At 37.6% G+C, this 26,274-nt stretch overlaps 1 protein-coding gene across 2 annotated transcripts in view; it reads left to right on the top strand.

Annotated features, from left to right (window-relative positions):
* LOC109853654 overlaps nucleotides 1-23,555 on the top strand; it is a 142,961-nt gene extending 119,406 nt beyond the window's left edge. For both annotated transcript variants that reach the window (XM_020425965.1, XM_020425964.1), the window contains 6 exons: nucleotides 4,759-4,776; nucleotides 17,148-17,302; nucleotides 17,719-17,853; nucleotides 18,712-18,902; nucleotides 21,112-21,333; nucleotides 22,112-23,555. In XM_020425965.1, the coding sequence (XP_020281554.1) occupies nucleotides 4,759-4,776; nucleotides 17,148-17,302; nucleotides 17,719-17,853; nucleotides 18,712-18,902; nucleotides 21,112-21,333; nucleotides 22,112-22,207 (817 nt within the window). In that variant the 3' untranslated portion in view covers nucleotides 22,208-23,555. The remainder of the gene's footprint in view (nucleotides 1-4,758; nucleotides 4,777-17,147; nucleotides 17,303-17,718; nucleotides 17,854-18,711; nucleotides 18,903-21,111; nucleotides 21,334-22,111) is intronic.
* Nucleotides 23,556-26,274: the final 2,719 nt, after the last annotated feature.

Here is a 26,274-nt window from a genome sequence, read left to right as displayed (position 1 = left end):
TATATATATATATATATATACACATATATATGTGTGTGTGTAGTATATACAGGTATAGAATATTATATATAATATATATAATATTCTCTTTTTTACTTTTTTCTTTGTCACGCGACTTTAGTCACATGGTGTTCTATTCTCTTTGTTTTCTTTTATTTTTCGAGTTTGATTTTCATGTGTTATTTCTGACATCTCTCATATGTACATCATGTGTATTATATTGTTTGTAAGACGTATATACCAGCTGTCATTGCGGTGACAGGTTAAATTCACTGATACTACGCGTTAAAATAAAAGCAATAATAGCGTGCGCGTGGCGCGCGTCTGTGTTGTGTTAGTCCTACTAGAAAAAGCGTGTGTAAATAATCACAATCGATTCTATTGATCTTGATTGTTGCCGCTTTTATCTCGACGCTGATTGGACGTTTCTAGATTCATGTCATACAAATCAAGAGGCACGGTAGTGCCTTTTATACGCGAAATTTATGCGATTGAGAAGTGATGAGATTTTCACGGAGTAATATCTCAAGAACAACTGAACCGATCAATTTTGTTTTAGTGTCTCAATCGTTACGGAACAAAACACTAAAAACAAAAGTATTCTTGCGTTTTTTTGTTTGTGCTTCTAACTTGGAGATATGCGACGATAAAGTTTTAAAGTGAGAAAATCACGTTTGCAGAAACGTGTTACTATTATTCCAATAAGAAAAAAAGGAGAAGGCAATGACGAGCTGTATCTGATGTTCGGATAAAATTCATCTTTATTCAAAGATTTGACGAACGTTTTGATCCATTATGAGATCTTCTTCAGTGTTTATGTACACTATTATAAAGGAATTCTTTTGTAGTTGACTAAAGACACGTGAGACTGTATTTTAGTCACGTATATTTAAAAACGTGACTAAAGTAAAGTCACGTGAGTGTAATCACGTGTTGTTTTTCCACTTCTCCCTGTCACTATTTTTTTTATTTTGATTTTCATGCGTTATTTCTGACATCTTTGTAATGTGTATTATATAGTTTGTAAGATATATATATATATACTAGCTGTCATCGCGGTGACAGGTTTTGTTCACTGACACAACACGGTAAAATAAAAACAATAATGGCGTGCGCGTAGCTCGCGTCTGTGTTGTGCTAGTATAGTTTAAAACGCGCGCAGTAAATAAAAACTCTAATGCGTTATAAAAAAAATATCAAAAACATGTTTTTTTTTTTAAATATTTTAGGAAAGTAATCACAAACATGAATAATTTAATCTACACATATGTGAAAACTACTGCTCTTTTATAATTCATACTACTCGATTGCTGTTTTAAAATTAACAATTTTACTGATTCAAAATTACCAACTTTCGATTTTAAATATTAATATAGTTTCAGAATTAATTTGCAATTAATCCTGTAATCAGCAATCCTGTTTAAATACCAAGCGTAACATGTTGAGAGCGAGAGAGAGGGAGAGGACACTTGCAAAGGAAAATATTTATTTAAACAAATTCGTATGCGCGGAATACACGGGCGAGCACGTGCGTCCGTTTTCTGTGTTTATCATCTCTGCGAGGAATATTCAGTTCGCCGCAAATGCGCTTTCTGTTGTCAGCTGGTGAAATAACACGAATAGTGTGAATAACGGCGATAATTTCGGTAGGAGAGAAATTAGTGAACGGTAGAGAAACAGAGGTGAGAGAAAGAGACAGAGAGTCACAAATGGCTATCATAAAAGCGTGCTAATGGCTTAACGTTTATTCGCAAAAATATCGCTTGCTTTATCGACATGTATTTTCTTTCCCTCCTTTCTTCTCTCTCTCTCTCTCTCTCTCTCTCTCTCTCTCTCTCTCTCTTTCCGAGTTTCTCTCTTTTTGGTGAGATGCGCGTATCATACGTTATAAATAATTTGTGTAATAAACGCAATTTGCGGACACGCGCCACTGGTAATTGTTACGAAAGCGCATCGCATTAATAATCATAATAACGATAATAATAAAAGGGGTCCCTGTGCGAACGGAGTTCGCAACTGGACGGCTGTTAACGAATTAATTTTTAAAAAAATAACACAACAATATAACTTTGAAATGCGCTGCTTATAAATGAGATGAGCGGAACGCGAATCAACAGATTAATATTAGAAGGCCGTGTGTGGCGCAGCGTGAAATTAGAATAAATCATTCAAGTAATAAAATATAGTAGGAATATTAATAAATTTATTTTGCAAAAAGCGTGGGGTGTGTTTGTATAATAATATATTTTTGAAATGAAATAGTGGTACTGTATGCGCGCCGGATTAGCCTTAAATAAACACAAAGTAAAATGAAAGCGTAACATTGAGGAAAATGTAAAATCGGACCGTTGGTTTCTTTTCGCAATGAATATTTTACAGTTTTTGATTTTTGCGAGAAAATAATTACATATCATATTTTAATCACTTTTTTTTTCTTTTATATTCCAATCATTTTTTTCATTCTCTCTAATATTTTTAGTTTGCTACTATTTGTACACTTTCTTCGTGACTTTCTAATATCTTGCACACGAGTGTTTTTAAACACACGCTAGACTTGCGTGCAATATCCGGCGAAATTCGTAAAACGGTTAAATAAAAATAAAACAAGAAGAGAGAATGTCGGTGCGTGATCGACGAAAAGTCGTCAGCCGACAACGAATGACTAGAATAAATAAAAAAAAGAAAGAAAAAAAAAGAAAAAAAAGAAACGTGCGGAATGTTGAACTATAGACACTTTAAATAACAAAAGGTCGACGACCGACATCCTAATTGCGGCGCCATTTTTCGATACACGCGGCCGTTTACGACGATGTCCTTTTTATTCTGCAGCACGCGTGTTTCGGACGTGCCTCCGTTTTTCGATTTTCGTGCGTGATCGATTTTCGGCCATTCCGCCAACTATTTTTCCGATGTGACGCGTCGTGACGCGTTGTGAAAGCGTTCTGTGACGAACGCCGTCCGCGCGTTTCACAATCGCGGTTCTAGCGAAACTAGTGTAAAAGGCCGTAATTATTCTCTTTCATAGTTTCCGTTTTCGTTATTTATTTATATTTCTTTGTTTGTCTATTGAATTATTGTACAGGAAACGAATCGATGAGTAACAGCGCGCGTTCTTACATTATTAGGTTTTTTTTTTTTTATTGCTCATTCTTCTTCCCCGACTATAATATTTCTCTCAGAAAAATAAATTCATTAATAAATTCAAGGCGGAATGAAGGGGATAAGCAGCGTTTGTTATCTGAAGGCGTCTTTGCGCTCTTATTTGTTTCTCTCGCAAGCTTTTTCGCCGCTTAGCATTTCGTTATCAGATGGAGGGATTACTTCGTAATATATATTTAGGTAGTTAAAAACAAAAAAAACAAAACAGCGACACACACGTTACGTATATAACAGTGTATAAATGAGCGAGCGAAACACGGTGAATAACATGAAAAACTATAGAGCGCGGAGCGGTAACAAATAAGATCTTTAAAATGCACACAGATTGGCACGCTTAAATTTGCATATTCGCACACCTGTTTTTGTCTCTCTTTTGTCATTTAAAACCTATTCCAACTGGCATTAAAATGTTCTTTAAGTAATGCACACACAAGAGAAAAACACCGATCGAATTTGCCTGCAAACTTCATTAACGTCGGAATTTCTGAGCTCGAAAGATTTCTCTCGCGTGAGAAAAAGTAGCGCGAATCTGCGTGCTACTACCCGCCATGTTGACGATGCGATCGAGGTAATTGGCAATTTCCCGTTAAAACGCAACCATTTTATCAGTGTTTCGCAGCGAAAAGGTTTCGCCGCTTTTCGTCCTTTTTGCCACGAGAAATCGCACGTTTAAACTGCAGCTAATGGAGCATTTATTGACCGAAACGCTCCTCGTAGGACGAATTCGATTAAAGTTCGACGCGATTCGATTACCGGAAGATCCGTTTTGTGTCGACTCTCTTTCTCTTTCTTTCTGGCGGCGTGTCTGAAAATCATCGGGACTCTCTGTTGAAAAGTTTCACAAGGTCAAACGAATGTGGTCGTGCGATCGTGAAAATGTAATTTATGACACGTTTGGAAAATTTGTATGGAAAATTGATTATCATTAAAAAAAAGGTCGAATAAACAAATGTAAAACTAGAATGTACAATAATTAATGTAAAAACCTAGGACACGTACATATTATCTCTCTCTATTCGCCTATTACGACGCGATAACGCATCGGCTTGTATCACAAACACCCCTTTTGATACCTTTTCTTCATTACGTAATTTACTAAACGATAATGAGTTAAATTGCGTAAAACTGAAATTCACGTCTCGCAAGTTAATAGTTAACATTATTTAGTTCTATTTTAACAAAATCTCTGTAGTTCGAATTACACGCTCTAATAATCGTCAATCGATTCGCGATTCGTGCCCAAACCACCGCAACACAGACCGTGGAATAACAGTCCGATATTTCGGTGAACGCGCGAATATTTTTCACGCCTGCATTTCGCCTTTTGTGTCCGTATAACGATGATCGTTATGTATTAAACGATATTATATCAATTTAATTGTCACTTGTGCGCACCGACACAAAATCGGGAACGCAGAATTACGCGGGTCTCACTCATTTTCATCGAAGAGTTGACCTTTTATTTATAATAAACCGTAGATTTCAACATATTCAAAAATGTCCGCAGCAGTCGGTGCACACAGTGTGAAATGATTGAATGACAATGCTATTGTATACATTTATATTTGTCTAATGCACATTGCTCTTATTGTGTTTCAGGGACTACTACTATGACAGGTGATTGTCTCTAGAACTTTATGTGAACTTCAATACAGGTATAAATTCGTATGATTCAATTCTACACACACACACACATCGATTAGAAGCATCGCATTTTCTTTTCCGAACCGTTGAACGGAATTGTCAACAGATTGTATTTCACGATCAAATACCGTACATCTCCGAAACGTGTTTGCGCGCATACTTTTGTCTCTCTGATCTCTTCAATTTCAACACGTGCTCATCTAATTCGCGAATCAGCACAATAACGTACACGCGCTGCGGAAGCGACGCCGGGCGTCGTCGCGCGAGTTGCATATTTAAAGCCCCCGTCGGGAGAAACGACGGGGGAGGAGATGTGAGAGAGACCGCGCGCGTCGCAGCGAATGTAAACGCGTTCGAACAAAATAAGGGGAAAAGGAACAACGCGCGCAACTCTCTACTCTCGGACTCGTCGGCGCGCAGTGGTGGTCGCAAAAAAGTCGCCACGCTCGGCGGAATGATGCCATGGTGCATTCATATTTTGCACTTTTTTAATCGCACGCGCGCGCGCGCGCGTTCCAGACGCTGCGGAACGGCGCGGCGGCGCGAAGTTTTTATTGCAACACGACGAGAGACGCTACGCAACACGACGCGTGTTCTCCAACGCCGGTCACGGAGCGCCTCTGAATAGTCACAATTAAAACAAAAACGAAGGCGTCGCGATGCCACGCGTTGACATGCGCCGGGCTCTTTCTGTTTAATGCTGTGTTGTTTTTTGATTTTTTTTTTTTTTTTTGATTTTGTAATTTTCAAATGTGAAATAGAGACGCGATTGCGTGGCATTCCGATGACACGTCAAATTCATCACTCGGATCGTTTCGTTTGGAGCGCGAACGTTAATGGATGTTGGTTCGAGTATCGGTTAAGTGATTTAAACGCTTTTTCGACGAACCGAATCAAAGTTTAATTTCTAAAGGAAATGCGAAACGCATAGTATCTGAGCTGCGAGACAGAGTAGAGCGGGATATTGACGCGCGGGAATGTGAGAAGAGAATTCATAATTCGAAATCTCGAATCTATATCACTAGATTCGCGAGTGACGCACCGCACGCATGGGACAATTCGATTAACACGTGGATACAGCGTAGCTATAACACCCGTACGGGGGGAATAGTGGATGTTGGGTTAATTAGAGACGCCTGTCTCTCGAGGCCCATCGTCAGGTGACGTTGCACGCAATGAATTAATAGAATCAAGATTCGCGCGATTTGCTGCCATTTCGATGACTTTAAAATGACCGAGATGTTTCGGATCGATTTTTAATCTCGTCATTATTACAAATTGCAAATTTCGTATTTTTAAATAATTTAAAATTTACTCACATTTTATCGCTTTATTGATTTTATCATTTATTTTATTACTTATAAAAAAATAATAATTTAATAATGTCGATAACGATATTATTTGCTGATGTAAAATGTTATGTGCAGAAAGCATCTGAATAAAATTTTTAATTTTTTACAGTGTTTAATTTATTGTAAGTAATTATTATTAGATTATTACCAAAGGTGTGCCACCGCGAATTGGCCAATAATTTGAACAAATGCGAAGTGTCACTCGGTCGAATGTGCACAAAAAGCTGCTACTGGGGCTAAATTAATAATTATTATTTACAGTCACATGAGCGTAATGAATAATTATGGATTATCGGCTGAGAATAACAATTTGCGACTCATTGCGCACAAATGAGGTTAATTTCGTTGCGGTGAAACGTATTACAGTAATTATTTATATGTTTCCATATTTCTCACAATAAGCGAAGAATGTAGATGTAATTTCACAATCTTTGAGAGAAACATATTAAACAAATAGTTTTGAAAATAAAAAAAAATATCTTTTTTCTTTAACATACTCTAATTATATTTTATGTGCGTTTGTTTGTAATATAATTAGTATTAAACACAACAAAATGAAAAAAAACCAAGTTCCATTGTGAAATGATATTTGCGATGTGTTTTGTACAAAAAAAAAATAAAATTATTAAATTTACGGCGATGCATCGCCGATGATATTTTATAAATATATAAGGAATTTAAGTATACACAGCGCGTCGAATAAATTAGACTTGAGATCTAAATTGAAATCGCCGAGAAACCTTCCGCAACATTCATGAACGAAATACCGCTTTTCTAAGTAAGCCGTTCCGTTGATTAGATTCTTACGAATTACATATACCTCCTCCCTCTTTTCCTTTCCTTCACTTTGCAAGATAAAAATTTTCATCATAAAATTTAATCGCGCGCACGCGCGCGATACGTAAATATGGCGTAATACTATACGTTGTACGTACACAAAAAGTTCAAAATTTCAAGTATGCAATAAATTTTCAAAATGATTATTTTTAATTTACGCGTCATTATACGCACGAAAATCATCTGTTTTTCCAATAATAGTATTATTTTGGAAATATTATTTAGGGCACAATACTGTTCGCGAATCTTTGTTAGCAAACATATATTGGTGTGATAACAATATATACAAGTAGGCGCTATCAATAATAACGATCATTGATATCGGAGTAGCTGGTACCGAGATGTATAATACTGCTTCTATTAGCGAGCGCATAGCTGACATTATTAGTATGTAATCACAATAGAAGCACAGAGGTACCATGTAATTGCGCTTATTAACGATACAACAATAGACGATACGCGAAACAATAAGTGCACGTTCGTGTCGATCATATGTACTTATGTGTGTTAACACACACGTACACGCACTGTGTGTGCAGGTATTTTATATTTCGGCAAATTATCAATCAATATAAGTCTCTAAGCAAAGGCACAAAATTTGAATTTGAATTTATTCGATCTAGCGTACAAATACATAATTAGTGATACAATCACAATTTCTCTTCAAACATTTATTGTCAGATAGTTAATTATTGTTAAAAAGTAATCAAATACACGTGGAAATTACGCGAGATTACGAAAAGAACAATTTAATGCGCGCGATTGGAAAAAGAGGTCGAGAAGAGATGAGGTGTCGCGACTCTCGTTGTCGCCCTTCCAAATTAGAGGATGGCCACGTAACGCGACGCCGAGCAGTCTGAAACTGGCTGTTAAACCAATGCAAATTAGCGGAAGACAACCTCGCGCACCTCGGAGTTTGTCCCTTCTAATTACTCGGAAGGGGGGGAGGAGGAACCGAGGGGAGAGGCTTAAAACCCGGCTTCGCCGAGAATTAGTTGTCACCCGGTAGATACGCGACTGCGAAGAACAAGAACGCCGTTATAACACCTCTCTCTCCTCTTCTTCTCTCTCTCTCTCTCACCGCACGGTGGTTTTGCATCAAACAATAATTGCGCGTACAACTGCACCTCGTGATCGATTTCGACGATAAGACGACGACGACGATTATTTATGCTTCGCGCGACTATTTGTGTTTTGCCAAAATCGCGATCATTAGCAAGAAGCGCGTCTTTATGTGTTCGCCAAATTCTCGACTCGCCAATCCCTTTGCACGAAAAATATTTCTCTCGATGAACAATCCGCACGCGTGTTATCTAATTATAAATCAAAGTCACTCGTAGAGGTTTACAGGTTTGTTAAATCACCCCTTTAACCACAACAGATCTCGTCATCAAGCCATTTTACGATACAATAACGTATCACGCATATTATTACGTCGAACACACAAGTAGCGAACAATAGTGCGCGCAAATACGTATAAACAAAGCGAGACAACGAATAAATATAATATTACAGGAAAATATTTCGGTGAGTGCAATGTAACATTATATAATAATGGCCTATTCTGTGTTTTCCGTATAAATCACACGGGCGAGAACGTCCGTAACTTTGTTTTAGAATTCAACAGATAAGTGCGTATAAGGGAAAGAGGAGGAGAGAAGAGAGTGACGCCATATCAACTCTGATATCTTTTTCATTTATTTATCTCATCTCTATATTATTCATTTCGACCGTGTCAGGGTCGTATTTAATTTGACACTTGATCGGAGGTATATCCCAATACATCGGGACGAAGGAGATTAATTATGGACGAGCGTCTCTCAAGACACCTTCGCGACTCCGGGGGAGGCTTAATCGCGCGCCATCGATACGTCCCCTGACCCTCGATGTCGGCGTCGCGACGGCCTAAACGCTCGATTCCCATCGATGTGCAGTTAAGTCTGTAGGTCATGTATCGCTTTAATGCACGTCCGATCTGCGTCAAATTAAGCGGCCATTCTCGTAATTGGAATTAATCTTACCGCCACGCCGAAATCACGCGTGTTGTTATTATCGCAAATATTTTAATCCGAGATTTTTGTTGTAATTGCGAATGACAAAAACCAGCGTTGCCGCGCTGAGAGATAAAAACAGCAAAGATTTTAATGTGATTATTTTTAATAAGATTACTGTTTTTCTAAATATAAAACCGCGACAAGCAAAAGAGAGATATAATTAATTAATATATTAATTTATAATGTCATTACTTTTTATAGATTTTGTGTTTTGTTTTTTTTTTTTTTTTTTGCATCTTTTCTGTTTAATGCATCTCTTTAACATTTTCATTGCGAGCTTGTTTGCCGATACGGTCGATATTTAAAATATTTGAAATGTTATGCTGCTGCAAGTTGAAACTGAAAGAATGTCGAACCAGAATAAATACCGAATTGGCCAGCCGAGCTCTCACAAGCGAGTCAATTATCAACTTTGAAATCGACGCTGCGACCAATCAAATTACAGCAGCGATGCTACATGGCATCATCCCTTTGAAAAATGCAAAACGCATTCGACATATGAGTTTGCAACAGCTAAAACCCAGCGATGCGTTTCTATATTTAATTTGTTTTTGCAAGCTGTGTCGATTTATGCAAATATGCATATCTGTAGCTATTCGCAATGAAACTCAAACGCAATGCGCTTTGATCTTTATTCACGCCGTTCCCTTCCCCTCCCTCCTCCCGACATAATTTCCAATATGTTATTATCTAATAACAAAAATTAAGTTTTGCAATTAGCGTCGTACACATTACGACTCCTCTTCATCGCAAACACACTGCGAAAAACATGTTTTCAAAACGCTAATGTAACTATCATACGTATACGACCTTCTAATCATTCTAAATTTAACGCTTTATTACCTGCGAAATGGCACTTTGTTAATGACCGCCCGGGAATAATTTACGATCGATGTCTTTAATCGTTCTTGGAGAAACCCACGCGGCTCTGAATTTAAACGCTGAAAGTTTTCTCTTCTCACCTTTCCCAGTGAAAGGAAGGAAACGGCCGCATCACGCTGAACTTTTCTCTCGGTCTTTTGTTCGTTTATACGATCAATCGCACAAATATAACGTCCGTTGTGTTGGAAAACATTTCCATAGCCGATCCAGAAGAGATTCAGAAAATTCCCTATCGTAACGTTCCCTACGTGCGTTTGCTATTTTTTTATGTTATTCAAATCCACTAATTAAATTAACAAACAATATATTGAACATCTATATGATTTATCAATAAACTTTTTTCGCGTTTTCAAATATACGGGCGAATAAATGGTCACTATTTGAGAAATTTGCCCGAACTTTTTTTTATGTTTCCTCGCGTTATACGTACGTCGCGCGTATATGTACAATATATACAGACGAGATGTAAGTCGCGCGTCTAATAATCTTAAAACCACTCCGACCCCTATTGATATAAAGCCAGAGATAAAAGTGTGTTCAAATTAAATGAATTAATACGTAACCGATATTTCACGTACACATTAATTCAATTAATTCGGAGGTGATATTTTTGTAACTGTAACATTCGATAATTCTATTATATAATTGCATACGTACGCATCGCGCGTACAATTGGTAATTTGATGAAAATTTCAACGTCAAAATCCGCGCCTCGGTCATCGCACGACAATGCAACAACAATTTCAACAATGATGATTTATTAATATCGCGGCGCGGAAAACGGTGACAAACATGGCCGCGAAAAGCTATAATTGGCAGCTGGCAATCGTGGAAAACACGATCCACCTTCATTATTTTGACGTCTCGCGTAATTGGCGACGCGTCAAACGCACAAAACGCTTTTCACTTCTTCGCGCTTAGGCTGCAATTTAATCGAAACATCGCATCGTGCCGAATTAATAACGAACGACTAAAAAGAGGGATAGAGAGAGAGAGAGAGAGAGAGAGAGAGAGAGAGAGAGAGAGAGAGAGACAAAGAGAAAGAGAGAGATAGGTCAATGCCAGCGCGACATTGTTGGTCGATACATAATTTAGCATTCATGAAAAATCGGAAACATCCCATCATCGATTTAAGCGAAATTAATTGCGAGCATTAATATTCGTATGATGAAATTGCAGTTTGCGGCGAAAGGAGCGGATTATGATGCAAAATTGATCGTAACACCTACGTGTATATATGTGTAAAAAATTCATCAAAATGTTTTTCTTACATAAATCACTTGCAATAATTATGCATTACAACTACAACATTCATTTGAACTTGTTTTCAATTAGTGGAAAAACAATTCTTTGCATAAAAAAGAAAGAAAAAGAAACACTGAGAGAATCTCATTTGAGAATCTACACGATGGGAATCGAGAGAAAAATCCCGAAGGGGAAAGGCGAAGGCGAGGAAAAGAAAAGAGAAAAGGATAAGAAGAACGGTGCCACCGCGTGATTTGTGGAAAACAAATAATTGTCAGAGCTGCCAATCACGGTGCTCGTTGGCCGACGTCCGAAGGTTGCCCCTTGATGAAAATCCGTCGATTTATTGGCCAACCTTCGTCCTTAGGCTCACCTTCAAACGTCACCTATTCGCCGCCGCTCTCCGGAATTCTTCATTTTGCGAATTCTCCGCGTTAAATTTAGATTGGAACATTTGTTCTGTCGACTGACAACGAAGTTTGACACGCTTTAAGACGAATCGCCCACGAATTATATTATGTCTCGGTCATTTGTTTTAATGAGGAACAATTGATCGTCGAAACACGCGCACATTAGTCCATTTGCGAGTGCTAAAAGAAATCGGATAGATATAACGCGCGCACAACAAAATGAACGAAATGACTTTTATCTGTCATCGTTCTTGTTATTATTCCGCTCGTATTACGTTTATTTATCGCTTTGCCACGCATTTTGTTGCAATGCCGCCATCAGTTTGCTGTCACTGTCGTAAAAGGTCGCACGCGCGTAAAAAAAAAAAAAAAAAAAAATGTCGGAATGAAGTGGAAAAGTGGACGGCGGGTGAGGGGAAGAGGATTGGAGGGTTACGAATGGCCTCGTTACGGTATAGAATTATGACGTCGGTTATGAGAGACGCAATAATTGCGGGAAAACGTCGACCTGGCCACCGACAGAAATATTATTTATGGCTTTGAGGGGGACGAGCGCAAATCCGTGATACTTGCGATAGTAAAATATAGCCGCGGCTGGTTTTGTCCGCCAAGCCGTACATTGTGACGATGTCTTGACGCTTTCTGATGAAAAATGCATGATTTATTGACGACTAAAGGCGTACTGAACACAAGAAACCAACTCTAGTGGCAAAGGCCGTTTGCGATAATACGGCGAAATTGTTGCGCGTGTCGTTACACAAAAACGATCTATCTATTGCAAAATTGCAATGGTTTCAATTATCATGTTGTAATAATTAGTTTATCAGTTTAAACGTTTGCCACATTCATTTGATTTACAAATAATCGAGTTATACCGCAATCGGTGCAATTTATACGATATTGTTTACTTCTGTGAAAAAAGATAAAAACCAACAAGAACAATTCAATAATCGAGAAAAAGCAAACAAAAAAAAAATAATAAAACATTTTAAGTAACTTAAACAGAAATATACCAGTTTTTGTAATCGTGGTCAATTTGCAACTAATTGAAATCCTTCTCTCTCTTTCTCTCTCTCTCGGCAGTTTTATGCGGGGTGCAAGCTGATATACTAAATTAATCAATTTCAGTGATTATTCGTTTCACCGACGGTTTTGCATTTTCACTGGACAGTCGTGCATGACCGCCGACGGCTAGATGCAGCGTCATCTAATTCAGTTTACACATTGTACACGTATATTATTTATATTTAATTTATACGATCACGTGGGGAAGAGGGGATACTCACAAAGTGACCATATAAATTAAATATCTCGTGCTCGGACGAGAGAGAGAGAAGGGTCCAGTCGTCTTTTGTAGTAACACGGTAAGCCTATTAGCTTGCTCGTCCGTCTGTACATCCGCGGCGCGTGTGACAGCTTGCCGCGCCGAATGAATTTTAATGAAATCCAGTGTGTTAGAGAGAGGCAAAGCGAACACACACCGGCCCCCGGGTGAATTTATCCGACAAATTCTCCCTCCGCGTTGTCTAATCTGAATACATGCATATCCGAGAGAGCAGCGTATATAAAGTGGAGACGCGGACGACGTGGACGACCGGCATCGGACAACCGCGTCGTTTTTTTAGCGCCCGGGACACGTCGTCGTCCCGACCCGAGATTGAGCGCGCTCGATTAAACAATACAGAAACCTAAAATAATATAGAATTTGTTGTATGCGCGGATTTGCGTGCACGTTTGTCGTCATCTCGAAATTTTCTAACCGCGAGTATCGTCGCGATAACATCGAGCGAGCGACGGGTAGTAATAATTAACTCTCGCGCGATAACCTATTATTTGACAATAATAGGTTTTGCGAGAAGTCTCAGCTTCTTAAATATAGAAAAAGTTAATTACAATGTGCTATTTGACTATTGAATTATGATACGTTATTTGACTTTTGAAAATTCGAGAGAGATATCGAAGAATTTTTTTAAATAGGACCGATCCGATGTTTCAAGATTAACCTACTTGTGTCTACTAAGACAATTTGAAGCCATATAGGAAAGGGATATATGTCCAACACTGATATTAATGCGACTAGACTTTTACAGTCGCGAATATGTAACCCAGATTTCGTGCCGTAATATAATCGACTCGACATTTATCCGATTTAGAGAACGAAGAAATATCTACGGGCTTTAAAAATGATCAACGAGAAGAAATTATGTGAAAAAAAGAAAAAACAAATTGAAATCGAAGAAATTCAGATCAATTTGTTACCGCGTGTTTTCCAGAGCACCGATAACATTTGTTGTTTTCTTCATTTCTTTTTAATTTATTAAATTTTTTATGCAAATAGTCGGCTCGCAGTATAATTGGGTAGTTATTTGTGAAAAATTAATCAATCTTTTTCACGTAATATTCTGAAACTAATTCAGAAAAGAAGTGAGAGGATTATTGCGAAGATCTATATACATATATATATATATATATATATATATACACACACACGTGTATTGGACGACAAAAAAGTAAAAAACAAAAGCTCTGACTTGGCCGGTAATTGGATGGTACTCGGGAAGGAATTAAAACTGTCGAAACATCGGAGAATGAGAGAAAAAGAAAACATCGGACAACGTCGAAGATGATGGCTTCCCATAGTCTTTTTCCCACCCTCTTCCTGATCATCCCTTTTCGCCTGTCGCGAACCCTCGGCTATTATTCGCGACTTCGAAAGTGAAACAGGGCGAAACTCGTCTTAAAAGAACTTTTAACAACGCCAGAAAGGCACGAATTCACGCACACTCCTGTATCTCTCTTTCTCTCACCGCTCTAATCCTTAAATAACACCCTCGTTTTTCTTGCCAAGAGAGCCGGCGAGTGGAACAGAACGTCTTTCAAGTATTGCGTATTTTTCCGAGAAGAAAATGCAAAAGAGAATTCTGCACAAAAGAATGCAACAAAGTAAAATTCATTAAAATTTATCTGCGAGTTGTCTGTACGTCGAGAGATCTTCGAATCGAATGTTCAAATGCAAATACATAACATCGTGAAACAAAATACATTTGTTTCGTGATGAACGATACGTGTGTGAAAATCATATTTGCAATTTCCGAGTGTTCTTCTCGCGTGATTGCAACACACAGTGTATTACGCGAACTGCTGTCAGATTTTGTCGATAATATTTTCTATTCCGACTTCACACAAATTTTTACAATTCGCTCGATATATTCGCCGGCATATATAAAACAAAAAAAAAATCAAACGTTAAAATTTTCCGACAAACAGAGGAATCGCCAACGCACGACGAAAACAACGTAAACATTGACATGTGTCAGTAACATGTTACTTTTATTGTCAGGACTCAGACTTCACCGTGTCGCTTGCGCGTGAGGCGTTGCGAGATCGGTTTGCGAAGCCGATACAACAATGACAATAGGGGGACTGTGGATATTGATTACTTTTCTGTGTATTGTTGCCGACCTGACTGTGAATCGCATATACAGCCGATGAACAGTACATTCGATTTTAGTAAATTCACCGCAGAATGCGCGCGTACGTAACTTCCGACTCCTGTTCGCTATTTGACGTTCGAAACTCCACCGCGCATCTCTTAATGCACTTCCAATAACCAGAAAGACCAATAATAAAAATCTATCTTTCGTCGGAAAATACATAGTTTTGTTTTATTTATGTGTGTTTATTTATGAAATGTGAGAGAAATAAAAACAAAATATATATAACTATAAATTATATATTAATAAAATAAATACTAATAATATACTATAAAATAAAATATACTAAGTGTTTTTGATATTGTTTTTAAGCAATAAATTATACAGTATACACTTCATCTGAAATATAAAATTTTAAAAGTATATCTCGAGGTTATTGTAATCGTATAACGTGTGTGTGTACGTGTGTGTGTATGTGTGTATATGTGTGTGCGAGATTGAGTGAGTGAGTGATGAGTTCAGTATTGGCAGTCTGATGTTTAACGGATAAATATATGCGAAGAGATATATTGTTCATTCACAGAATGGAGACAAGAACGTGTTACAAAAAAAAAAGGAAAATAAAAAAATAGATAAGCCAATGTGATAAACTTGAATATTAACATGAATAGAGACATTAAAAGTGACGATGTTTTATTTTATCAGAGAGGATTTCACTTGTCAGAGATGAAGTTTTCGAATCCAATCAAAATCAGACCAAAAAAAAAAAAAAAAGAAAACCGTTTCCAATAAAAATGAGGAGAGCGCAAACGGAAACAGTTCGCAAGCTTACATCTGCGGTATTTATGACAAGCGGCAGGTTCTGACGTCGTAAAATCGCGCGCGTACATTCTGCATTGTGATATCGTAAAGCGAAATCCTTCCGGGAAGACGAAATTCTCCATCTGCGTATCACGACTCCCGTTATTACATATATCATGTTTCGTATGCGTCTCGCAATGAGAATGCAATTTGCATTCCTTAATGTTCATCGATTTACTGCTAACAGATTTTAAATTGCTTTAATTTGATACGTCGTGGAGAGAACAATAGTTTGATATGAGTTTTGAGAGAAAAAAAAGAGAAAGAGATTGTTTTTTTTTTCACACGCGGAAATTTCTTCAGAAATTGCTCCAAATTGCACATTGTGTTACATTCTTTACGTGTTACAATAACAATTTGTCTCATCGTTATGCGATATGCATTGGCTCGGGGAACCGTGTACTCTCTCTCGAAGGAAAAATCTCGGCGGTAATTCGATCTTAATTTGCAGGGACCGCATTACCGGATACATCTTGAATTATTCAAACCTAATTTATTTTCCCGTCCGCCACTAGTTTCGAAGTTTTAAAGCAACAATCGCTTCAGCTTTCTTAAAGCTACCGACTCTTCCAATTCCGGCGAGATTTCCTCGCAAAACTTACCAATAATAATTACAAGAAACGGGGGGGGNTTTTTTTTTTTTTTTTAATTATAGAGAACTGCAACGCGACAATTTCGAGTGACTTATCATGTTCTCGTTCAAACTGACGATCAAATGTGCGAATTACTCTCAAATATTTGTTTTTTTTTTTTTTTTNTATATTGAAGAAAATAAAAAAATCATCACAACTACAAAATGAGAGAGAAAAATGTAACTTTCTTCCTCAAATCAAAATAAAACGAAAAGGACATGTGCCATTGTAGGAAGTTTTTATATTACGACAAAGAGATGTCCTCGAAAGAAGTTCTCGTTGCGGAATTTCACGATTCTGCAAAATGCATTTAATGCCGCGCATTTATTCCGCCATGTTTCCAAATGTATTCAAGGAAATACTCTTGTTTGTAAGAGATATTGTACACTTGCAAAGTCGTTGATACAGAGAGAGAAGTGCTATTGTCAAACATCAAAGAGAGATAGAGATAGAGAGAGAGAGACACGCACACACACACATACAAAAACTGAATATGCAAATAATATACGTACATATATATAACGTTGGAAAATGTAAAATAACGTCTGCAACAGAGTAAAAACGTTCAGAAAAACGCCTAGCGAATTGAATTAAAAAGAGTGTATTTTACAAACAAAATATATTCTCGCGCTTGCAGTTACTACTCGTCTGCATTTCCACCGCGCTTGGCACCGCCGTTGAAACGGCCGCGGTTGATGCCACCGACACGAGCGCAGCATCCGAAGCTACAGAAACAACAATCGACGGCAAACACCGGCACAATACCCGACTTGAATCAGCTTAAAGTGTACAGTAAGTGACGCGTTCGAAAGACCCGCAAGCGTCTTTATTATCCGCCGATGTGCTTTGCTTCTTCTTTTTTTTTTTGTGCAATTGACATTTCGCGACCTATATCAGAAAAAATGACGGATTTTAAAATAAATTTATACTTAATGCAACATTTATATTTAATGTATATGTATTTTACGTATTTAATGTTATTATAATTATTTAATACATTAATTTTTTTATGTTTATATAAAATTTGAAGAGACATTGCAATTATTTGCAAATTATTATTGTGCATTTATATTGTTTTTCGGTATTATTATTAATTGTGTGTGACGGTAATGCGTATTTTGAAGTTTGCAATTTATTTGCTCGCAAAGCAGAACTCGGAAGCCGCCGTTGAGCAATGAAGGTTGGGTTTAATTGAAGGTATGTCGTAGGCAATCCAGATATACTGATCTGCGGCAACTGCAGGGAGATGTTCACGGAACTCGGGGAGCTGTTGGAGCACAAGCGGAACTACTGCAAGCTGCGGTTCACATGTAAATGTCACACCTTCAACGGAGCCGCCCCAAGTATGTACTCGAAATAAACTTCGAGGCGCCTCCTTCCGGTACGTAAACGCGCTCCGAATCCCACCGGAAGATCCAGAATTAGTATAATTATTCATTCAGTTTATCTGTCAATTTTAATCGACGATTGTACTCGTCGCTGATTTTATAAACTCGGTCAACTTTTGCCAACGATTTAAACGCAGTTTTAATGCGCGCGCGAATCGCGAACATACTCGCGCGTTACTTGCATATGAAAATTATTTCCTTATTAAATTTAACTTTATAAATTAATTTGAATATATATATATATATATACATTATATTTAATAATTAATGTACAATACATTCCTGTCTCTTTTCCACGTCAATTTGAATCACGCGAACCAACGTGAACGTCGCTTTACGACATATCTCGTATTTCGCTGAGATAAACGAACTATTCGTATATAAATTGAAAAAAATAATTGTCTCTCGCATTTCACGACAAACTCCTCCTTCGTTACGGCGGCTCGAATTATGTTGTTGCACAATGAATTAAGAAGAGAACAGAATGAGACAAAATTAGAGCGGTAGAGAGTTAATTGTACGAAGCCAATACGTGTCATCAATCACGACGATAAGTTAAATCTGGCTTCTAGAAGAAGGAAAACTCGGGCTAACGGATGTTCATATATCATTCACTTCAGAACTTCTGTTTCTGAAAATCTGCCGTGTAATCTAATATTGACTTGACAGACGAGAGAAACGAAGGAAATCATTTTCTCGAGTTTTGTCTTGTTTTGACCTCGCTGTGACTCACTGTGCGATACCAAGTGCGTGTGTATATGTGTGTGTGTATGTATATTTGACTTATTCACTAACATACACAACTGCAAACAGGAGACTCAACGACGGCGTTGCTCTGCGTCCTCTGCAAATTGTCTTTTCCAAGTGCTTGGGAGCTGATGGTCCATGCTCAGGCGGCTCACATGATCAACATTTACGAGCTGGGCACAAGGGCGCCGAGCCCGTCGCGGAGTCCCAGTCTTGACCAGCCGAAGGAGTCGTCGCCCTCTCCGCAGGATTTTCAGGTTGATTCTCTTCTCTCTTTCTCTCTGTTTTTCTTTCTTTTTCTCTCTTCTTTCTCTCTCGCGCACCGCTCGCCGTCTGAGATTTATTATTTACGCCGACGTCATGCGGCAATATTTTACAAAATCGCGCAACCCGAACTGAAGAATTAATAGTTTCCGCTTCGGGAAGAGCAGAGGGTGGAACGAACAACTGGCAGGGGAATTCGTAGCTCGCCCTCAAAGCAAGGTGAAATAGAGGAAGCCTTTTATCCGAATCAACGAGCACTTTTGTTACTTTTATTTATGTAATTGAAGTATTATTTCAGCGATTATACACATAGAGCGATCGTAATTACGGCGATAATATTATTTTTGCTTATTTTCCGTTTTATCACTGTCTATTGATAATTTGTATTATTATTTGTTGTTAAGGTGGTTTATATATACAAACCGCACGTACACTTATTTCCTCGTGTCTTGCGTCACCTCGACGAGATTTCTCTCTCTTTCGCAAATTATGCTTATATACGTATACATTTTTTTTTTTTTTTGAGCAACTAATTAATGAATTTTCAGAATTGTTTTACCTCTCCATATGCGCATATTTTTCAAGTAATTAAAATGTGAAATTAACGGAAATATTTGGCTCACCGGTAGATACGTACGTAATTAACCGGGCGGCGATGGCCGATCGTTTAAAATAAGTAACATTCTCTCACATTTCTCTCACTTTCATTAATTAATTTGCGTTTCATTACTAGTTAACGTTTAAATTACCTATTGACCATTGTTGATGTCACGTTACGGACAATGCAATCCCATCTTTCTATTTGTATGTCACTCGAGGCTGTCAATTTAATCTGTTTTGTGTCGGAAAAAAAGAAACGGGATTTGATCATAGTTTTTTTGAAATTATCTGAATGATTTCCTCTCGTTATTTTTTGTCATTGCGAAATTTTGTACGTATAAACGAATATACACGTACAACACACTATTAAAACGTAATTGTCACAAGAGAATCGATTTTACCCCGTCGGGGGCTTATCTCGCAACGCCATCTTTTTCGTTCTTCCTTTTCTCTTTCCTTTTTTTCCTCCCTTACTGCAAAACGACACGTCGTCGTAGTCTTCCGTCACATTTATCGGCGCGTGGAGTCGCGAAGAGATCCGGAGAAGCAACAAAGAGGCAACGCGACACTTCGCATCGTCGTCGTAGACACGAGATATATCCGCAGACAGTCTTGCCGACGATGCGTGACGTGCACGATTTCCAGGAAGTTGTACAGGAGTATATACCGAGAGGGGTGAGAGGGAGGGAGAAAGAGAGAGAGAGAGAGAGAGAGAGGGAGAGAGGGTGCGCGCTTGCACTCGGCAAAAGCAACCCCAGTGACCGACGCGGAACACGTCGATTCCATCGAGGCTAACTCTGGGGTTGACGTATCGACAGAGAAACATATGACGAAGTAATATTTTTCCGTGCCCCCTCGGGTGATGGCATTTTCCCGCCACTCGCGCGCGCTCTACCATCTCCTCTTAACAGTTTTCCCATCGACAGATAGCAAAACCGAAAATTGTACTTTTGATGTTAAATATCGAACGAACTATATTCACCTTTACGATCTGCTCCGTTATACATTTTTTCCACGGAATAATGTCGCCAACGACTTCGCCTGTTTTACGCTTTTCGTGTGTATTAAAACTGACGCTGCATTTATGCGTAGAAGTAAAACAAAAAAAAAAAACCAACAACTAGATATCGCGCACTGGTATTTGTAAATGAATAATTACGATGTGTTTACGTTTGCATATATCGGAGTAAAAGTAAATAATAAATAAAATTAATAGTATCGCGGTTATCGTTTCGATTATTGTTGTTATCATTGATAACACGTGAGGTATTTACAAAAAAAAAAAGAACAAATGTTAACCCGTATTGTTAATGAACATCTGTGTGTGATCGGGGGATATTTTCTAATATTTATGCGCGCATAATTTTTCCGTTTGTACATATATATTTTTGCCTAATCGTGCGAAATAGACTTTTTCACACGACATATTTATGCTATAGTTTTCTGCGCAATCACCATTTTCCAGGAGATAAATAATTCCGCATGCAGATCTCCCTCCTTTTTGCGTCACGATTGTCTGAGTCGACGGATACGTTCGTTAATCGGTTTCCGGTTCGCGATAATCCGATATACCATAGTATTGATCTACGGAATCTATGACAGGAAATCAAGGCTACGGATTGCGAAGAGCGCGCGGAGGAGGAGGAGCTTGATGGACACGAGTTAATACCGTCCCCCGACAGTGGCAAGTCAACGGACAACGAAGCGGCTCTGTCGCCGATCAAGATTCGATCTGACGTTAACGGCTTGGATCACGAGGAGTGTGACGAATTGATCGACGTTGAGAACACCACGCAGGCGTGCATCATGCATACTCTTAGCATTGTAAGTTTTTCGTCGGTTTCCTTTCTTATAAACATCGTCGCGAGAAACATCGGAAAATCGTCTTCTTTTGAGAATATAAAAGCAAATCTTCAGGCGTTCAAATTGAAAAACTGGCTGCTTTTGTTTCGCGTACGAAGGTCCATTAAAAATATCTTCGTGCTTTTCCGTATCTTTAATCGCGACATAAGTAAAAAGAAGACGTGTAGCTTGAATGTAATAAAATATTAAAAGATGCAGGCACATTCGTGCGAATCGCTCGAATAGACTTCCGGCGCGGAATACACAATCTGTTGGAAATAACACGATGACAGAAACATTGTCTAAAGCTACGCGTCTTGTCGTAAGGAGCGTAAAGATCGTAATGGATCCAGCATGGCGTCCCTAATGACTGGCGTCGCTCTCGCCGCACAGCCGTTAAAAGCAGTCATCCACGATAGAGAATCGTTCTTCTTTGGATGCATATTAACAGGAACGTCGTAAATCGGAGTTGTCGGCGCCAACGACGACCGCAGCGGCGGCGACATTGATGTCGCGGCGATACTTTTTTTCCTCTTTTTTTGTTTTCCGCGCGATAAATCTTATACCGCGTTTCCGACTTTCCCTAATGGTTGCTGATAAATAGCGAAAGCTTGAATTTTCATCACAACAAAGTCTAAAGACTTAACCAGAAGGAGATGTGAATCGACACAAATTTTTGTTTCAAAAATACGCTACTTTTATGAGATTATAACGTTGTGATCATCAAAATCAGATTTGTGTAATCTTCTTCTGTCCACAGGACTCGTCCTTGGAACTGAATTCTGACGCGAGCTCGAGGACAAATTCTGGAGCCGTGATGGCCTTGACCAACGGCTCATTATCGGCAAAGGAATAAACGAGAGAGAAGAGAAACCAATTAAAAGAAGAAATAAAAATGAATATCCATCGGAACGGTCTTCCCCGGCCAACCAACGAGACATATCGATCTCCTTTAAGGATAACGCACCCGTTTGTATATAGCTTAATTGCCTAACAAATTATTCCGGATCGCTAGATCCCGTGGTCTATGCCGGCTGATCGAATATATATTATTGATTATTTTTCCTCGAAAAAAGACAAAAATGTCGATTTTGTTCTGTCTAATTTACGTGCATTTGCAGTATTTGCTCCGCAATTTAATTAAGAAATCAAATCGAGATGATAGCAAAGCGTTGAAAAAAAAAAAAGATAGATAAAATCAAGTTTAATCTCTCGTATATAAGAATAATTTTGCATCCGTAAATATATAAATTTATTACATCAATTCTTTTGACGATAAGATGAAACTGTCCGGATAGGTTTCGAGTTTTCTTAAGTTAATCGATTATTCTGGCGCTGTTTCAATTTCAGAAAGAATCTCGAAATTTTCTCAGTTCACACATTTGAAAGAACTTTACAATATTGTGTTCATATACACTCGTTGAATTTTATTAGTAAAAGAACTCGTTGAATTATTAGAAATTTAACTTTTGTGACTTCACACGCTGTTTTAGATTCTTAACCATTGTTTGTCTAGCTTTCAAATGTTTAGAATACACTGACAGCGAGATTTTTAAATCTACCTAAATGTGTGTATGTAAGTATATATATATACATATATATATATATATAAAAATCGTGGATAACTGAAATACTTTTCTATTCAAAAGATTATACACGATAAGTTTATTATTATTCGCTTACACACAAAAATCAAGTGTTTTGTGTCATTTTGATGGCAAAATGTTAAAATTAAGATTTCTGAGCGAGAAGTTAGCAAGAAAAAATAAAAAAACAAACTTTTATCGATGAATTTAATGAATCTGAAACTCTTGGGAATTATTTATTTATACACAAGTTATACAATATCTTATTATCTTCCTCGACAATTAGTTCACAACATTATACACGTAAATAAACCGATGCGATAAGTAAATAATTCCTAGATATTGATGAAAAATCATTTGTTCAGAGAAAAACAAGAAACGGTCTTGTATACATCTTCCTTTCGTAGCGGTCGCACGTGCGTGTGTAGATTAAATATAGATCGTCACTTTAATTATTTGTGAAAACGAAACATATCTTCCGCGATTACACAATAGCATCGATGGCGAACTATTCATTAAATGTACCGCGATACAGAAATTTGAAAACTTTAAGACACAAATTTAATTTTTTTGTCTCTTTCTCTCTCTCTCTCTCTCTCTCTCTCTCTCTCTCTCTCTCTCTCTCTCTCTCTCTCTCTCTCTCTCTCTCTCTCTCTCTCTCTCTCTCTCTTTCTCTTTCTCTCTGGTGCCGCTCGTTTCACTCGTTATTTTTGAAAGTCTTTTCTAGTCGTGTACTAAGTAATGCAAGTTTGAAACAATTGTGACTTACCTACTGTAAGATGGAAACGTATTATAATATAGAGTGAAGTGGCTATTGGTGGCTGTTGTATGAATCAAAAGAGTTATGTGCTTATATAAGTATAGAATATCTAATTGTTATCTTTCTCTAAATCTAAATATGTACATCTGATTTACGTATGTTTAATTACTTTGTTTGATTCTATAATGAAGTTTGTTTTTGAATGAACTTGCCATCGACAGCCCCTGTAGTTTATGCATATCAAGGACCTAGACGTCTCATTTGTTAGAACCTGTACACAATTCGTAAATTGCGATAAAAAAAGAAAAGAGAGCATCATCGACAGCCGGAGAAAAAAATCGGTCGAGCTTTCACGAGGCCTGGCGCGCTTCTCTTCCTTCGCGTTTTGATTTTTGGTTCTGTCTCTATAAAACAAACAAAATAATATTTATTACGTCACGACTAGACGATAGCGACGAGAGTTATTTGTTTATAGCCCCATATATAAACAATGTTTTATGGATCATTATAATATATCTAAATAAAATATATTACGTCTTTTAAATATCGCTCTTTTATCATTTTCTTCCTCCTCTCCCTCTTCCACCTCGTTCCTTTTTTAACAAGAGACACGGTTCTCACACGCAACGAAGTCGCGCTTGAATAGCGAGAGGCGGAAAATATATACGTAGAAAAGATATACTCGAGAGAAAGCAGAAATATTTATACAACAATTTTACCGTGACACACATATTGCAGTAACACGCTTCTGCGCATGTACTTTTGGTTTTTTTTTTTTTTTTTTTTTTTTTGGAAAAAGTGTGACACTTTATCGCGTCTTACAAAATTTCGTTCGTGAAAGCGTCTTGAAAAAAAAATATCGAATACATAGTTTTTTTTCAAGACACTTTCCCGTGTATCATTTTAGTAGTGAAACTAACGTCCATACAAAGTGTTTGCAGTCGGTTAAGTCGTAATAAATAATTAGCAGCAGCTTCTAATTAAAAAAAAAAAACTTAGATTTCAAGAATATGCCAACGGGTAAACAGTTTCGCAGTTCTTGGCACGTTCGCTTCTTTAAGCACGTTCATCCCTTCAAGCAACGCCTAATTACCGCGAGGTATCACAGAGCATTACGGCGCTTTCTGCAGTTATTAGCCTCCACTGAGATGCTCGTTACACCAACATTCACCAACTCTTGATGTTACGTGTAAGTCTGTTGTTTTTCCACTTGACCTTAGAAGATCTCTTTCTCAGAAAAATATTTCAGCTTTCGCGTTTACGTAGATAACACGGTGCAATTAATGTTTCATAATTTTTTTTTTTATACGCGTTGTTTCGTAACATTTACGCGTTCGTATGCGCTGTAAAGAATTTGTGATATTTCTGCATTTATTTGCAAGACCTAAATACATTAAATTTAATAATCATAGTAAGAGAGAGAAAAAAAAAAGAATTTGTCTCGAAAAACAACGCGCTCTCTACTTACACTTCCCTTTGCGCGAACCATGTTTCAAAACGCAAACTACCTTTATGTCACTCAATATAACAGATTTCTGCTTTACACGCGCTTGCTAAAATTCTTACACCGTTGTTTTCCTTTCTTCTCTTCCCTTGTATCGATATTTTTTAGAGTTTGGATAAATAATTTGAATTATATAAAGAGAGATAAAAAAACCCGCGAAACTGTTTTATTATTCTTATAAACATTTTTCTTTTAACGCGAAAATTTAAAAATTGCTGCAACAAGGATTGGAATCCTTGTAGCGAAGATTTGAACCGCGTGAGCTTGTTATTGCGCTGCTAATTCCTTCGTCTCTCAGAACTCGAATACATAAATAAATAATAAAGTTAACTCGAATTTGTGTCCTACAGACATAAATATTCATGTCATTCTTGTTGACTACGTTCACGCAAAATGTGAAGACGGAGCAAATCATTACGCGGTATCGCACAAATGTAAGAAACACGAAGGTAAACGCGCACCAATTTGATTGAAAATTGTCGGCGATTAAATATACACGTTGCGCGAGTGTGTGTTGCATACGAAACGCAACGTTCGATACGATAAGGAAAGACTTGAATTCTCACAATGTACATACAAACAGCGTGGTTCGCTGCTCTTACAACTTTATCAGCTGCTGCAACGGATAATGTGGTAACTTTATCATTTTCTCTCTAATAATCAATAAGAGACAATACGCGCAAAAACATACAGAAAGTAGAAATTTCACAAATATTTATTAAGTTTGCAGATAATACTACGACCGTGTTAATGGAATCAACGACAGACGTGCCGTTCACAAACGGAACGTCGCAAATAAAAGATTTTGATATAAAAAACACTAAAAAGGTTTTTCTATTTTTAAGTATAATTATTATAATTATGGTGATACTTGTTATATGGAAACATGTTTGCCTGAAATGTGACTTTGGTTTTATGCGGCATATATTCATAAATATTTATACATTTTGTCTAAATGTTTTCCGGACGATGTTTCGAAGAGAAAATCGCGATGTATCGCTAAACAATTGTAAACAATAGTTAGCTCCGTGGTAAAGAGATCGAGCATATTTTTTAGCTGCGAGATATTTAAA

Source organism: Pseudomyrmex gracilis, unplaced genomic scaffold, assembly GCF_002006095.1.
Source record: "Pseudomyrmex gracilis isolate BER0280 unplaced genomic scaffold, ASM200609v1 scaffold_52, whole genome shotgun sequence".
In the NCBI taxonomy this organism is placed as follows: Eukaryota; Metazoa; Arthropoda; class Insecta; order Hymenoptera; family Formicidae; genus Pseudomyrmex; species Pseudomyrmex gracilis.
This window is presented reverse-complemented; position numbering and strand designations above follow the sequence as displayed.